The sequence below is a fragment of the Uranotaenia lowii genome, unplaced genomic scaffold (genome assembly GCF_029784155.1).
Source record: "Uranotaenia lowii strain MFRU-FL unplaced genomic scaffold, ASM2978415v1 HiC_scaffold_307, whole genome shotgun sequence".
NCBI classification, from domain to species: domain Eukaryota; kingdom Metazoa; phylum Arthropoda; class Insecta; order Diptera; family Culicidae; genus Uranotaenia; species Uranotaenia lowii.
This window is the reverse complement of record NW_026598209.1, coordinates 825-17,231: the sequence shown is the minus strand read 5'-3', so window position 1 is coordinate 17,231 and position 16,407 is coordinate 825. Positions and strand designations below refer to the sequence as shown.

Here is a 16,407-nt window from a genome sequence, read left to right as displayed (position 1 = left end):
AACCATGTCCGGAGCGAAAATAAAAATATGCTTACAAATGCAGAGGAATGAATCATCAAAAATATTTTCTACCAAGCATATTTTCTTCGAAATTTTCAAAAAAGTTTGAACTACCGCCACTCGGTTAGGCCCTTTTTACCTATAAGGAGGTAGTATTTTGACAAGCTCGCCCTTGAAATCACCTTCGTCAAATGCTGCCGATCCCCCGGGCAGACATTTTCGTTCAGTTACCTGGCGCACGTCGTTTATTTCGCCCAAACCCGCTTGAGTTTATACGGGGCGCCCGCAGTAAACCTAATGCCCATGAATGAGTAACAAAATCAATAAAACTGATAATTGTATACCTCTGAAGGTATCTTGCGAGAAAAGAAGCCTCAATCGGAAAAACATCCGAGACGGAAATGACTCAGCTACCGCATAAATGGCCATTTTTATCGACCGCAAAACAGATGACGTAGACTGTTTATGTTTGGTCAACATCGGTTTCATTTGATGCGATTGTCGGGTCGGGTAAACCGTGTAAGCAACATCAACGGGCGATTTAAAAAGGAAATCAAATAAAACAAGCGAGCATTTTGAATTCAGCCATTCGATTGAGCCGTTGAATTTTGCTGCTAAGTAAAAAATTGTAAAAACAAAATTATAATGCGGATCGAACATTTGCAGATATAGGTATATTGAGCCTTTAATAATTCAAACTCAAAATTTACCAGCATGGATCCTTTTCAAATGGCTCGGTCACCCTACTCACTTCTTAACAAAGAGAAAAAAAAATCAACAATTTCAGCCCACGTGGTTAAGGACGCTTACTTTCCTGGATCTCGTTCTGAGCATAGCAGCATTTTTATTCAATATTGCGCCTTTAGTTATACAGTCAGTACTATAAGTAAGCGCCTTAGGTTATACTATCGATTCAATAATGACAAAAAACGTTAATCTGAATTTTGATGAAAAATGCTTGCAATCAGTAATGTTCAAAAAGTTCGAAATGGTGCAGTGGTGGTTTTTTATTTTCAGGAATTTAACTTGAATATACGTGACGATTTTTGTTCGTTTTTGTATGGAGGAATACGGTATGTATTAGTTTTCATCCGAATACTGGCTAAATTTGAAGCTCCAAGAGTGAAAAGTCGTTTTAAGACCTCGCCAGAAATCAAATTTCAGCTAATCGTACATGATTTGTGATTGTCTGTTTGATATTTTTACTCAAGAGAATTGATTTTTGAACCCAATGAATAAAAAATTGTATGTTTTTTTTTTACAAAAAGCGATCCTTCTTCTGCCAATATTCTAAAATGCCTCACGAATCGTCCTAAATCATAACAACAAATAGAAAACTTTCCATATTCTTGATTTTAACAAGGGTAAACTCAAAAACAAAAAACAAAAACATAAAAATTAACGAAAAATCCAAGAATGGCCATGATGGCCAGAAAATGGCCAGAAAAATAACAAATATGCAAAAATGATAAAATAATGGTAACAAAAATACAAAAATAAAAACAAAAAAAAAACATTCACAAAATTGTTGAAATAAAGGAAAAAATGACAAAATGAGCAAAAATTGTAGAAACAAAGGGACTAAAAATGATCAAAACGAGAAAAAATTAAGAAAATGCAAAAAAAATTACAAAAAAAAAACATAACAATGAAAAAAAAAACATGGATAAAAGTGGAAAAAAGAAAAAAAAACATTATAAAAAAGAAAAAGTGCATACAGAAAAGAATTATTAAAATAAAAAAAAATTGCCAAGACAACACAAAAAACAAAAAAAAATTATAATGACACAAAATGACAACATAATAATATTTATTAATACCTATTTAATATCAATAGAAAGAAAAAATGATAAAATTGGGAAAATTATAAAAATGAAAACAAAAAAAAAAAAATGCCAAAAACACGAATATTTAAAAACTTAAAACATAAAAGGACTCCCTTCGGGCCCGAGGAAAACCACCCTATGTTCCAGTGAGAGATGTGCTGGGGGTGAGAGACTTGGACTACATGTTCGAAATATATCTTTTCCTAAAAGCTATTGATCTTCGTCTATAATTTCTTCTTATTTTCATATTTCCCTATCTATCTTCTTTTTTCTTTTAAAGTGAACTAGATATAAGCACACAATTGTTATCAAACAAAACGAGTTTGGCTCCTTAAAGCCTAAAGGTATGAGCCGTTTCAAATAAAGAATTTACAAAAAAAAAAAAAACATAAAAGGAGCAAAACAAACAAGACAAAAACCAAAACATTATAAAAAATGTCATCATATCAAAATTGACAAAACCCCAAAAAGTAAAGAACAATAAAAAAAAAGGAATTAAATGATAATTAAGAAAAAAGTAGAAATATGTGGAAATTTGGCAAAAAAAGGAAAAGTTCAGGTATCACAAAAGGGGTAGGCTTATTTGCTGCACGTTATCCGAACAAACGAGAAAATGGTGCCTAAGTTACTGAAATAAGGGAAGCGAAAAAAGTGTCAAATTTTTTAATTTCTTCATATGTAAGCTACACCGGGGTAAGTGGGGACGGGTTTTTGTATAGTTCAACTTTAAAAAATCAGCAGTGGATCAATTTCGATAAAATCACATTCAATGTGATGCAGATCATGTTGTTTACCAATGCTGAAGAAATCAGCTTGATAGACGAAAAGCGAAAAAAGTTATCACTTAAACTGTTATGGACTGCTGGTGTCTTCACTTTCCCCGCCTTATGGGGTAAGTGGGGACGGTAGATTTTCCCTTTGATTTCTCAGAAAATTTTCAACAAAATTGTGTTTTCTTGGTTAATTACGTTACTCTATTGCTCGAACCGTCCAAAATTTTGAAAAAAGTTCTTGGTAGTGATTATTGTGTGTAATTTATGTTGCATATTCCAGAAAGCACAAGTACTTTTCCCAACTTTTCATGATCGGAATGCTAAATAAAGCTAAAATGTATTGAATGAAGGAGAGAAAATAAAAAAAAATGTGTAAATATCAAGTATGTATAAAGCCATCCACACTTACCCCAGGTAGGGTTTGGAGACAACATTTTAGATTAAAAAAAAAACTTTTTTATTCTGAATTTTTAATCATCGTTTCTTTTCCTAACTTGTTGTTTCGAATATAAGCATTGCTGCAATGTAGTTTTTCGTCAAAAGCCAGCTAGTTTAAGAGAAATTTGAGATTGAAAAAGATGCACATCAACTCCACATCGTAGTTAAAAATAGAAAATTAACAAAACGTCACCGTAAACATCCGCTTTTGTCGGAACCATATCTCTTTTACAGTTATTGGATAGATTAAAAGTAAATTTAACATTCTGCTTCAAAAGTTTGAAAAAAATAGTTTACAGTATTGTTTTAATAGCCACCGTCCCCGCTTACCCCGCGTCACCACTTACCCCGGTGTACCTTATCTCATTTTTTTCCATACCCCAAGTAACCATGTAACGTTTTTGAGCAAAATTGAGTATAGAGCAATAAGATGTAGCATTAAAGCACCCAAAACATAGTTATTCACCCACTGCGTGAAGGAATTTGCGCTAAAGGCAAACGAGCGTGTAGCGATGCAAGAAAATTTCTCCACGCTCGAACAACTTCAAGTTGCCCGATTACAGCGGTGTCATATATACAGATTTTTCTGTATTATACAGATTTTTTAACGTCAATACAGATAAGATACAGATACAGATTTTTATACAGATTTTTGAACATTAATACAGATTTATACAGATTTTTTAGAAAATCTGAATCAATTGTCGATGAAATGGTTTCCACGGGCTAACTGAGCTAAATCTTTTTAAACCTTTATCTTTCGAACTGCAGTATACCGCAAATGCTTGCAACAGCACATATAATTTATCCAGACCATTAACTTCTACAAGTAAGCTTTTGTGAAGACTGTAACCATCATTTATTAAAGGTTAGTAGGAGCTTTAATAGTCTCTTTTTCTCAACAGCATAACTATATTGTTTTAACGGCGAATGATAGCCCCCCCAAATAGAGTACACAAATTTTGATAATAAAATCAGTATAAAACCTCTTCTCCTTAAGCATGCTTGTCCAACACCTCGCAAACAGAACAGATCAGAGAACGAATAACACTTTTATCATTTCGGTTTCCGAGTGCACTGCTCAGCCGATCAACGTTCACTTATCTTTTTGCCGAGTGCGCCCGATTGCGGTTTCTCTGACGGTCGGGTGGACGTCGCTCGCTCTAAAGAAAAGAGAAAGAGCTGGCTAGAAAATTGTGCTCTACCGACGCTGCTGTGTCGCTCAGTGTATCAAGCCAGAAAGATTTCAATGCAGGAATGTTTCTACAAAAAAGCCGCTATGCAGTGCGGAACAGTGCATCAGTTGAAGAGGTCCAATGTAGCTTTATGTATGAACTATTTTTGTACGTAGCCGGGCCGGGCACTTCCTGGCAAATTATTTGAAAAACATGGTGAAAACCGGGTAAATAATCTGAAATTCTCCATTCCATAAACCGAGCAATATCCGGCCAGATCTGAGGAAATTAAGGAAATTAAGGAAAAACGACTTACATTTTTTTTTTGTCGCAACACATCAGCAGTGTCAAATTTATGTTTAAAGCATACGAAGGAAAGTTTGGTTTGATATTTGATGAAATAAACTTTCACAAATCCAATTTTTGACAAACAATTTTAAACTGAATTCGATTTTCTTGTTTCATTTTCCAAATAATGTGGATAAAACTGGGCAAAATCCAAGTAGTTTTTTCACAATATCCGGGCACCCGCAAATTGCTGTATACTTAGGTTTATGTCCTTTTAATATCGTACGTGGGAAGCATTATTTTACAAAAGCAGCAATTCGAAAAGTAACATTCACTAAAATTATCCAAAAATCTTTGCCTTTTAAACAAACTGTGAACATTATGCAAGAATCTGGGACAAATTTAAGTAATAAAACTTCAAAACTTTCACAAATAGTCAAATTTAGGATTTATCTTCCTTAACCGCTACGCTTTTCGACCGAAGAAAGCTATCGTAGCTAATCATTTGTCCTGGTGCAGACCATCAATCTAGAGGAACTCGGTCAGGAATGAAAAGATAGGTGTTTTGGGCAAAGTTGTTGATTCGCATATTTTTATATAAAATTTAAAGGCGAGAGATTTAAAAATAGCGCGATAATAACAATAACTTTTTGTAGAGCATTTTTAAAGTATTGTATTTTTTTTTTTAATTCAACCGTATCTCCTTGGGTTAAGATTGTAGAACTTTGATATGTTAAGCAAAGTTGTGTATTTTGTTGAGATGAATAACTTTGTAGAAGAAACTTAAGCTCTAAAATGCTAAACAAGAAAGTTATGATTTATATCTCGCTATTGGTGGACTTCTAAACTTTATATTTCATATCAAAATATGCGCTTTATTATACAGAGCAATGTTGTCGAAAACACCAGCATTCTATCTTAACTACCTTTGGCGTTATTAATTTAGTTCCGTTAGATTTATGTTCTGCATTGTAAATTCTGACGCACTTCCAAACATCGATCCAGACGCAACCGATGAAGACAAACCGAGTTTTCTGTAAAGCTTCTCTTTCGCCCGAGTGCGAACGAATTTATCTGCACCGAGAACGCACTTCATCAGTTTGCTTGCTTCTCTTGCCCACACTCGGGTGGACGCTTGGTCGCTCTGGAGGTAACGGAGCATTTTTCAAAGATTCTCCGTTTGGGGAGAGCACAGCGAAAAAAATACACGCTCTTACTCTGAACGGGCAAATCTGAGGAGCGATGCCAAGCATGTCCTTAAGTTTGATATCTATAAAGTAGGGTGGTATTTAAGATTATCACATAAAGAGAAAAAGATTGAGAATCATATAGAAAATTCTTATTTCAGATTCAATTAGGTTTGCATCCTCAGTTTTTTAACTCAAAACTCTTCAACTGAATAAACTAGGAGAACACTTTAGAATTTTAAAACAAATTCATTTCTTATACGATATGCAGAAATTTTTTTTAAGCCAGCCCACTTATTGAAACCAGTTTCAGTTCATAAATACAGGAAAAAATCAGGCGTGATGTTTCTTAGACGAAACTTTTCATAGTTAGTCCTAAATGTGCTAAGGATTTAAAAATTAGATTTACAATTTTCATCGATAACACATGGCAGAAAATTTCAAGCAATATAAAAGTGATATAAGCTCTTAGTTTAAATATAAATACTAAAAATAGGTTAAAAAATGCATTCAATAAATTTATGCGCTGGCAAAACTACATGACAAAGATATAAAAAAAATTGTTTCAATTTAGTTATCGACTTTCTCGAGGACCGCGAGTAATTTTGACTTTGGAGGAAAAAGTGATAAAAGTTTCCGTTTTGTCATTTTTGTTCCAATTCAACAAAAAATGGAAATTTTGAACTAAATTTAATGAACAAAATAAATCTTTCATATTTCTTGAGGCACCAGTCAAAACATTTTGTAGACTTCGGCAAGGTTGGGAAATAAGTTAAAATGCAAATATCAAATTCTCAAAAACTTTTTTGAATGACGCCAGATTTATTATTTCGATATTATTTAATTTGTTAAAACGTTGTGTTTCTGAAACTAAAATATCTAAGCAAGATTGATTGAATGAAAGACAACAGAAAGGTTTAAAATCTGTTGTACGTATTCATGCAGGTTTATTTTAGGGGTTTAAAAAAATATATATTAAAATTTCTTTTTTAAATCGATTGATTTGAATTTTGGAACCCAAAATCTTCCAAAATCAATTAAGTATTAAAACATAGGAAACATAAATGACTTTCCCTTGTGTAACTTTCAATCATAACTTGAATTCAATTTTCGTACTTAAATATACATTTTTGAATTTTAAGATTTTAGAAATAAGGTTGGGAAAATTTAGAAAACAGAAATGAGATTCTGAATTCAGAATAACATTCATAATTATCGTTGATTATTTAGAATTATAACTCAAAATCATTGAGCTAAATCTTAATCATTTTGCCTTCCGATTTAGACAATTAAAAACATAGTTTAAAAGTTTTCTGTATTAAAATGAAAAGATGCTCAACAAAATGCTATTCAAATGTGACAAACTTTTAAAATTTGTCCTAAGGTTGTAAGGTTGCGGCCAACAAAATTGCATGTTTTCATCTGGTGTGAGTTAATTAACCTTTAATAATAATTTTATATCTAACAAAAAAAAAACTTAGCAATCTAGATCAGAGATGAGCAATTCGCGGCCCTCGAGACCCCAATGTGCGGCCCGCGAAGCCTTTACGAATTGAAATATTTTCGAAATTTTTGCCTGCGGTAGTTCGTTAGATATCATAAAACACCAGCCAATAAACCAGAAATAGTTGATACGGCAATGACTCGTTTAAATATGTAATTTACGTGTTTCTGTTTGCATTTATCCCTCAATCATTCATATTGGTAACTTTTTTCCGGAAATGTAACATTCATGTGTTTTTCAAAGGTATAAGTGCAATATCATTGTCAGAAATGAAATATTGGAGTTTATTTTTATTTAACATAAAATTTTCCTAATTTTTCTTGAGCGTTTTAAAATTTAAAATCGATAACTAAATGAAAGTCGGCAAACGCAAATTAAAAAAGAATCGGAAGAATATTTATGAGCACATAATGACGATTTTCATATTTTTGTCAAAGATAAAGTTGTATGATAAATTAACTCAGCAGAAAATTTTTTTGAAAACATTATTATTTTATCAAATTGGAAAAATGCTAATTTCGTTAGCAATTGAATTAAAACTCAGCATGAAAAGTGCCGGAAAAAAAATTTACATTCATGATAAAACCCTGTATTGTAATTTTGTATTTGATTCAAAAAATCTGTGGAAATGTTTTCTGATGTTATACCAAACGTTGACAAATTCAGTCCTTTCACTTGGTAAATAACAATTCATATTCAAAACGTTAAGATGTTTTCTTCAACATGCCTTCGAAATCTTTTCCCAGTGGCACTAAAGTTTAATTGATAAAATCTATTAAAAAATGCTTAAAAACAATAAAGAATGCAGACTCTCCTAAAATTTGCTTGGGAATCTGTGAAATTTTTGTTATTCCCAGGATTTCAGCGAATTTGATTGACACGTTATATTAAAAATGTTTTTCGCGAATTGCAGGAAAAAAAAATCAGGGCTTCGTAGGGCCAATTTGAACTGTGGATTTTTTTTTGGAAATACGTACTGAAAAACCGAAATTTAGATCATTGAATTTGAACCACAAAAAAATTTCTCTAGTTTTTTAGTTACAGTAGTGTTCCGATTTTGTCAGCTCCCGATTTTGTCTACCCCCGATTTTGTCTATCCCCGATTTTGTCAGCTTTTTATCCCGATTTTGTCAGCCTTTAAATTTAGTTGAAATTTTCTGCTTTTCAACTGAAATTCCCAGTCATTTAACACTGTATGTTTTTTGGCGGTTGACCACTTGGTATTTTAAGGGTTGGTATTTTAAGGGTTGGGGTGATTAAAGGTTCATAAGAGTTTTCATTGATGACGAATGGAAGGAGGTTGAAACTTGACCACATTTTGATCACATGGTTTATGGATAGCCCTTGGGATTATCCATAAACCACGTAGACCTTTAGGGTGGAGAGGGGGGGGGGGGGGGGGGTTGGCCAAAGTGTACACTCCATACAAATTTTCGAAAATTTATATGGACAAAAGTATACGAGGGAGGAAGGGGGGAGGTCTGAAATGACCGAAAATGAGTCTACCTCAAGGCCGTGCTAAAGGGGGGGGGGGGGGTTAGGGGTTTAACCCCCTCTCCCATGAAGATTTTTACCATGTAAAATTTTCACCGCAGTAACGGAAAATTACTTGATCTTAAATGTATTTGAAAATAAGTGTTAACAAGCAAGCCAGAAATTTTTCTCGCCTCCGGCAGAATTTAGTCTTAAATCACCCTTGGCTTGAAACATTTCGATCTATGACGCTTTTCGACGTTTCGAATTGAATTAAATTCGATTCTAAATTGCAATTCAACGAATCTCTTGTACAGGAACTCAAAACTTGACAAAAACCTTACCTCTTCAGAATGGGTTTTCATGAGGAATTGTAACTAAATAAGAACAGCGTTTGAGACTTACCATTTTTTTATTTAAAAAAAACCTTTATTTCATTACAAACGATATGCTGATATGAAATATTCTTCAAGAAAGCAATTTCAGGCTAAATTTTATTTCATGTTTTTTGTTCCTCTAAATGCTCAATATAACAAATAATTTACACAAGGGCACAAAATTTATATTTTTCTGAAGTGCAACGAATTCAAAAAGTAATTTCGACTTATTCGGGTACCCTTAATCTAAATATGCAATATTTCTATCAGCTTATGTTATGAAATGACTTTTGAAAATAGGTAAAAAAGTATTTGAGAAATTTCTGCACGTTATTTTACAAAAACTCAAATTAAAAACATTCCATTTAAAAAATAAGTTTTTAATGTATCATCAACTTTCCTCAAGACTTCAAGTAATTTTGAGTTCTGCGAAAACAGTTATAGAAGTTTTATGTTTTTTTTAACTTTTTCTCGTTTAACAATATTTTAAGAACTTTCAAACAAAATTCAATGTTAGATACTTTTAAGCATACATGTAATCTTTTTGCAGGTAGGTTAAAATTATACATTTTTCAAATTGCAATAACTTATTTGCGAGCAGTTTGGCGCACTTCATTTTTCGAGAAGTGACAGTTGTAATTATGATCTAAATGCATGTAGAAAATGTCGGTGGGTTCTCGTGGGTTCCTTGCCAAATGATTTAATAAAGTTGGTGAATTTTCAATACAAATTCACATATTTTAAGACCTTTTTCAAAGGATACATCCGCATTTCTCGAAGAAAAGTCGAATTTGCGTCGTTTAATTATTGCTTTAGTCAATTGCGACGCGTCGTTGGTTAAGAAACCAAAGAATCAAAAGATCCTCCAAATTTTTATACGCACCTGTGGAAACGTATTTGAAAGTCTTACCAAGACGACACGAGGTGTTGGATGCCGCACGAAATATGGAGTCAGCATTCTTTTGAATTTTTTTGACGGTTGTTTGATGGATGTTGTACTTCTTCGCGATGGCTGCTTTCATCACAGCCTTGTCCTCAAGATTCCGAAGGATTTTGACTTTTTCCTTAAGGCTGAGCGAGTTTCGTTTTTTTTCTCTCAATAGCCATTATTTTTGGAGACATATGTAAATTTAAAAAAAAAAGCCATCTGTTTTGAAAACCATACAATTTGAAGCACTTAGGATAGTACAAACCTTGCTCTACACAGTGCTTAGCTTTTAATGGTGACGCTTTTTAAAGTTTGTTATAACGAAGGTTCTTGATGATGTTTGTAAACAATCACTTAGGGTTGAGTTCTTGAACAGGTCCTCCATTTTGCTATTTGCAAGACCTTTCATTTGACGCCCCAAGAATTCAAATCGGTCAAGCGGTCATCGAGAAACGTGTGTGACACACACACATACACACATACACACATACACATATACATACACACACATACAGACATTTTCCGATCTCGACGAATTAGGTCGAATAGTATATGACACTTGGCCCTCCGGGTCTCGGATCGAAAGTTAGTTTATCAAGCGACATGTATACCCTTCCTTGTAAGAAGGGTGAAAAATAAAGAAAAGGGGTCAATGTCACCCCTTATCACGGTATTGACATAAAATATCAAAATAACAAGTAAACCGACAATTATCAAATCAAAATTGAAATTATTTTCAAGAAAAATTTTTTCCCGATTTTGTCAGGTACCCTGTTTTGTCAGCCCTAAATTCAAGATGGGGCTGACAAAATCGGAACAATACTGTATTGCTATGATATAAATACATAGCTCCAGAAGACTTTTAAAGAAAGTAATGAGTAGATACCGCCAGTTAAGATAAAAATGATTATTATATGGAAAGGCGTTAAACGTGTTTGTGCATCGTACGTTTTTAAGGAAAAATATGATGCAAATGATGTCTATGTTTGGAAGAACGAATGTTTGCGAAGAAGTTAAAGTTAATTGAAAAAATATTTTTTCTAAGATTTAAAATAAATGATTTGAAATAAAAAAAAATCGCTTAAAATTTGTAATTATTACGATTTAACTTTTTATTATCTAGCAAATCTTTTTGTTATTATCTATAGAGTTCGATAAATGATTGATGAGTTTTATTTCTTATTAGCGCGGCCCACCGAGAATATTTTGAAATAAAACTGGCCCGTTGGTTCAATAGGTTTCTCGCCCCTGCTCTAGATAAAGTTCAATTAATGAAATAAATTGTCAATTTGTGAATAATGAATACGTTAAAACCATCAAAACTGATTTCCAAATAGCATATTAAGCGATAAGCTTACATAGAAAACAATAATATAAGTTTTTTGTCGTTAAAGTTTAAATACAGATAAATACAGATTTTTAATGAGGCCGATACAGATTTTTTGAAAAACCATCTGACAACCCTGCCCGATTAGAAAAACCGCTGAGCATAAACGTCGACAAGTAAAAAGGAGGGAAAAAGCTGGTGCGCTTCATCCACGCGGCGTAGTTTTTCGGAAGTGGCAGCCGTTTTTTGAAGTGGCAGAAAAAAACCCTCTAGGAGGCAGGATCGAATTCCTGATTTTCATCACCTTGCTCATCACGACCGGCGGAAGCATCGACACGTGTGAAGAAGGGAAAAACCCTCACACAGAGGTAGGTCGCAAAGCGAAACGAAAATGTGGGCCTCATTTCACATTGCTCGTATGTTACAGGGCCGTTCCGTTCCGTCTCGGGCCAATTATTGGCATCTCCAACTGATCGCGGTGGAATATTGTCGGACCAAAACAACCCCTCCTAGAGGTAAGCCCCAAAGCACCCCCTTAAGAGCACACGTCAATCTTGAACCTTTCTGCAGAGTTTTTTTTTTACTCGGAAGCAAAAGTTCAGTTCCGCACCGGAAACAGACTGCGGCAGGTTTTTACAAAGAGCCGGAAGCCCTTTTTCATTCGGAAGCAAGTTTTTACAAAGAGCCGGAAGCTCTTTTATTCGGAGGCAAATTTTCATCAAGAACCGGAAGTTTTTATTCCGAAGCAAGACTTCAATTCCGCACCGGGAGAAAGCTTTCATCACGCTCCAGAAGCAGACTGCGGAAGTTCTTTTTGTTCCGCACGGAAGCACGCTGCGGAAGTTTCTTGTGCCGCTCCAGAAGCAGACTGCGGGAGTGCTTTTTGTTCCGCACGGAAGCACGCTGCGGAAGTTTTTTTTGTGCCGCTCCAGAAGCAGACTGCGGAAGTTATTTTTGTTCCGCACGGAAGCACGCTGCGGAAGTTTTTTGTTCCACACTGTGAGCAGACTGCGGGAGTTCTTTTGCTCCGCACGGAAGCAGGCTGCGGAAGTTTTTTGTTCCGCACCGGAGGCAGACAAGTGCGAACATAGGAAGCGCTAGTACCGCAATTGGAGCTGAAGCTGCTGAGTGGCAGAGGAGGCCAAGGTGCGCTGGAAGAGGCGCAGATCTACCGTGGAAGCTTGATCTTGCCTAAGAGACTCCAGGAATTTGGCAAAACGATTGGAGCAGCGATTCCGTGATGAACATATCACTGTGCGAGCGAGTCATGCATGCAGTAAACATGTAAGTCGATATTATTGCTACTTTAAAGAGGTGCGAGGCGAAATGCCACTATTGCACAAGCTCACACTCATGTTATGATTGCTCTTCTTTTGGCCACAGATAGCGCCATCTTTAGTACAAGAGTCTTACACTCGTACAACCATTTTAACTTTATCCCAGCTTTCACAACTTCCTTAAAATTATCTTATAAAATCAATTTTAAAGCGAATTATATGCTCTAGCAAAACTACCTTAAAGCTAAAATTTATCTTAGTTGGCCCACGTTTATAAACACCTATAAAGCTAATTTATGGGCCCTATTACATAAGACGAGTCGAGTAGCTCGACTCGACTCCAGTCACTTTCGAGTCGAGCGAAGTGTCGTATTAAGGTAGTCGAGTGAAAAAGCCGAGTCATGAACTTTCAAGCAGTCGACTCAGTCAAGCTACTCGACTGAAATTTGACTCGACTCGACTACTGAAATACCAAAATGGCTCACTCGAGTAAAATGACTCGTGACTTGTCTTATGTAATAGGGCCCTATAACTCTATGGAAAAAAATTGATTAATGGGAGCTAACTAGCGCTCAGAGCTGGCTTGAAACTACAAAATCAAAACATTTGGATTCATGGTATAGTTCTCCGATGGTTATTCTCAAGCAAATGTAGATCCTTGAAGAAGGCATCGACATATTTTGATGAACTGAAAAAAAGTTAATTTTTTCACATCTGATGTCTCTAATCTCATGCCGCTTGAGATTTTTAGCGAAGTGGAATATGTAGAATACAAAATAAGCAAACAATTTCAATGGATTAAAAAAAAGTTAAATAAGTAAAACAGTTGGATGATTAAATCTTCGGGGCAGGTAAACTTGATTTTTAATTATCGCAACAAACTTATTTCGATGAGACGATTGAATTTGGATGACACTTACCGAGGTATCGAGATTAGATGATTCCTAGATTTCAAGCAGGGGTTCAAGATGCCATTGAAACCAAAAATGTGGAAAAATGGAGGTATTGTTAAAATGGTTTCGGTATAACCTTCTGCAAAAGGAAAAATAATACAAAATTAGAACAATCGATAAGCGCTTAGATTGGGAAAAATAATCACCAAACTCCGGGCGGCAGTATTTGTTCATTTCGGGATGTGATCCTTGTGCCAAATTAGCGACCAGATTGTTATGACTCAGTTTGACTCCTTTTGGCATTCCAGTGGTACCGGATGAGTAGGGCAAGATGGCAGTCTCATCCGGATCCACCGTGGGTAGTTCAACTTTGTGGTCCTCCAGTAGCAACTGCTCGAAACCGAACACGTTCTCGGTGACGTTGTGCTTCCCGCCAATGTTGATTGTGCCTCGATACTTCGGTGCTTTGCTCTTGTAGATATGGGCTACAGGTAGCAAGACTGGTATCGTTATCACTAGACGAACACCGGCATTTTCGAACTGTCGGCATATTTCCTCTAACAAAAGTGAAAGAAAAAAGTTTGCATGGTAATCTTGAAACACCAGAGTTTAGCATCAAAATTTGGGTCTGGAAATCTGAAGCTTAAAACACTTCCTATGTTTCTTATAAATTTTATCACTATCGAGAAAATAACACTGTCTTAGCGTTTCCTTTGAATGTTCAAGTCGAAATACCTCAACAGATTCGAGAATTTTATGTTTCGGAATCAATATTCAGAATTAAAAAAAAAAACCAACCTGGAGTATACAGTGGATTAGCGAAGGTAACGGTCAAACCCGCCAACAGACTGCCATGAAGAGCGGGAACATACTCCGGAATGTTGGGCAGGAGAATTCCGACGACTTCCTTCGGGCGCATGGCGCAACCTTTTTGAGCGAGCAGACCATGTGCCATCCGGCGAGACATCTCGTAGATCATGCCATAGTTATAGCTCCGTTTGCTCGAGCCACAAGTCTGTGAACGACGAGATTAGAAGTAAACACTTAGCGAATGACTAACGACTGCAGCAGAGCATCGAGAACGAAATCTTGTACTTCTACGTCATTGATGTAAACGAGATGTGATTCTTATTTTACAGACCAAAGTCTAAACACTAAAAGTATCTCGCTGCATCGATCGGATGTAATCAAGTTGATCTGGTAATATGTATGGGTAGGTGATATGTGGAGGTATTTCCAATCTTGGCGCGCATCTGAGCAAAGTGCAACATACAACAGTCGCGCAAACAAGGAATGCTTGAATCAAAACATCATGGTTCTTATCAACTAATTCATGGTCGCTGCTCCGTCATGCTGGCTAGTAGCAAAAACTCAAATTTAGAATGGCATAATGCTATGCTCCAATTATTGTCGGTTATCAAAATTTGAAGAAAGGTAGGTTTCTTCCCCTGTGATTGTCATGAAACAAATCGGGCGCCACACAACGGAAGATCCTATCGACTTTGAAAGTGATCAATCACGCTCACCCACTTACCAGTGCCGGTTTATCAGCTGCCTGTTGGACGCCTCCAAAAATAAACTCGGTAAGGCACATTTTCGGGATGTTAACTGGACCGTAGGGTGACTCCAGGACGTTTCTCTCGACGCTTTTACTAGCGGAAGGAGACGCAGCATCACTTAAGTTTCGAAATCGCTGATTTAGTAAGGGCGAAACATAACGGCTTCTGCTGGAACGTGCCACAGACGAAAACAACAGTCTCATCATTTCGAATTTGGAACTTTAGGAATCTCAGGGGTGAGCAATAGAACACCGTTTTATTAGTTTGTAATGAATAAGCGCACAATCGAACTGCTTCGAGTCTAACCGACGACTGATTGTAACGCCTAGATTGATCAGTGCGAACTAAACAAAATCATACCGATAGACGATGCTCGATTTGTAAACACATTTATATGGTGTAATCGGAAGTAGAAATAGTAGCAACGAGTTTTTATAACGAAAAGAAAAAAAAGATTCCCTGATTAGAGGTGCACGCTTTGCACATCATCTCAGCTGTTAGTCAGATCTTGATATTGAAATTCTATAGTGAAGTGAAATTTGTTATCACTTGTTATCACGATTCTAAGCGACTCAGTGAAAGTGATATTCGAATTTCCGACGCATACGAGCTTTGTTGAATGGACCATTGGCCTAACCCTGCCCTAGCAACTGGGAAGTATTTGAGTCGCTGATATTTTTTATAACTCCTCCGATGTTTTTATGGGAAAAATTCCATCATCGGGTTTTGAAAACGGACTTGGTAGATAGGCTAAAAACTCGAGCTCTCGTGTTACCGTCAACTGGGGCAACATGCAACAATTTTCAACTTCAATGGCTTCTAAAAAATTTATGTTCACAGTTAATCCTACCCCTTATGCATAAAAAGTTTTAAGGATGATGAGACATCAAATTGACATAGTTAGAAAAATTATTGGTTTCTTTAGTATATTTTTAATTTTCTAAAAACATGCGATTTTCAGTCTCCTTAGAAAAAGGGTTAACTTGCAAAAAACTTTGCTTTTAATGAATTTTTTTTAATATATTTGCGATGCCTTAACCCTTCGTTTCATAAAGTAACAAATTTGCAACAATTAATTAAAACTGTTCAAATTTCGCATTTAGCATGAAAGTCTAATTTTTTTTCGATAGAATTACCATTTCTAACTTCAAGATCACGTTCAATTAGAAAAAAATGACTTTCAGTGAATATAGGTACAAAAAAGACCAACTTGAATCTGAAAAATATGGAATTTGGAAAAAGCCTTATTTTTCAAATTTTTGGCCTGGTCTAATTCACATTGAGAAATTTTGTTCGACTCAAAAAAAATATTTTCGTATTCACACTAAAGTAATTCACATAATAAACACAAATTGAGGATTTTTTTTTGTTTTTTCTCTGAT

General features: G+C 35.4%; 1 protein-coding gene across 1 annotated transcript in view; it reads right to left on the bottom strand.

Annotated features, from left to right (window-relative positions):
* Nucleotides 1–15,361, bottom strand: part of LOC129759905 (probable 4-coumarate--CoA ligase 1) — a 28,997-nt gene extending 13,636 nt beyond the window's left edge. Inside the window, exons 1-4 of the mRNA XM_055757471.1 lie at nt 15,001–15,361; nt 14,265–14,481; nt 13,673–14,023; nt 13,494–13,605 (exon numbers count right to left, since the gene is read on the bottom strand). Coding sequence (XP_055613446.1) covers nt 13,494–13,605; nt 13,673–14,023; nt 14,265–14,481; nt 15,001–15,231 — 911 coding nt within the window. The 5' untranslated portion in view covers nt 15,232–15,361. The remainder of the gene's footprint in view (nt 1–13,493; nt 13,606–13,672; nt 14,024–14,264; nt 14,482–15,000) is intronic.
* Between the last annotated feature and the right edge of the window lie 1,046 nt (nt 15,362–16,407).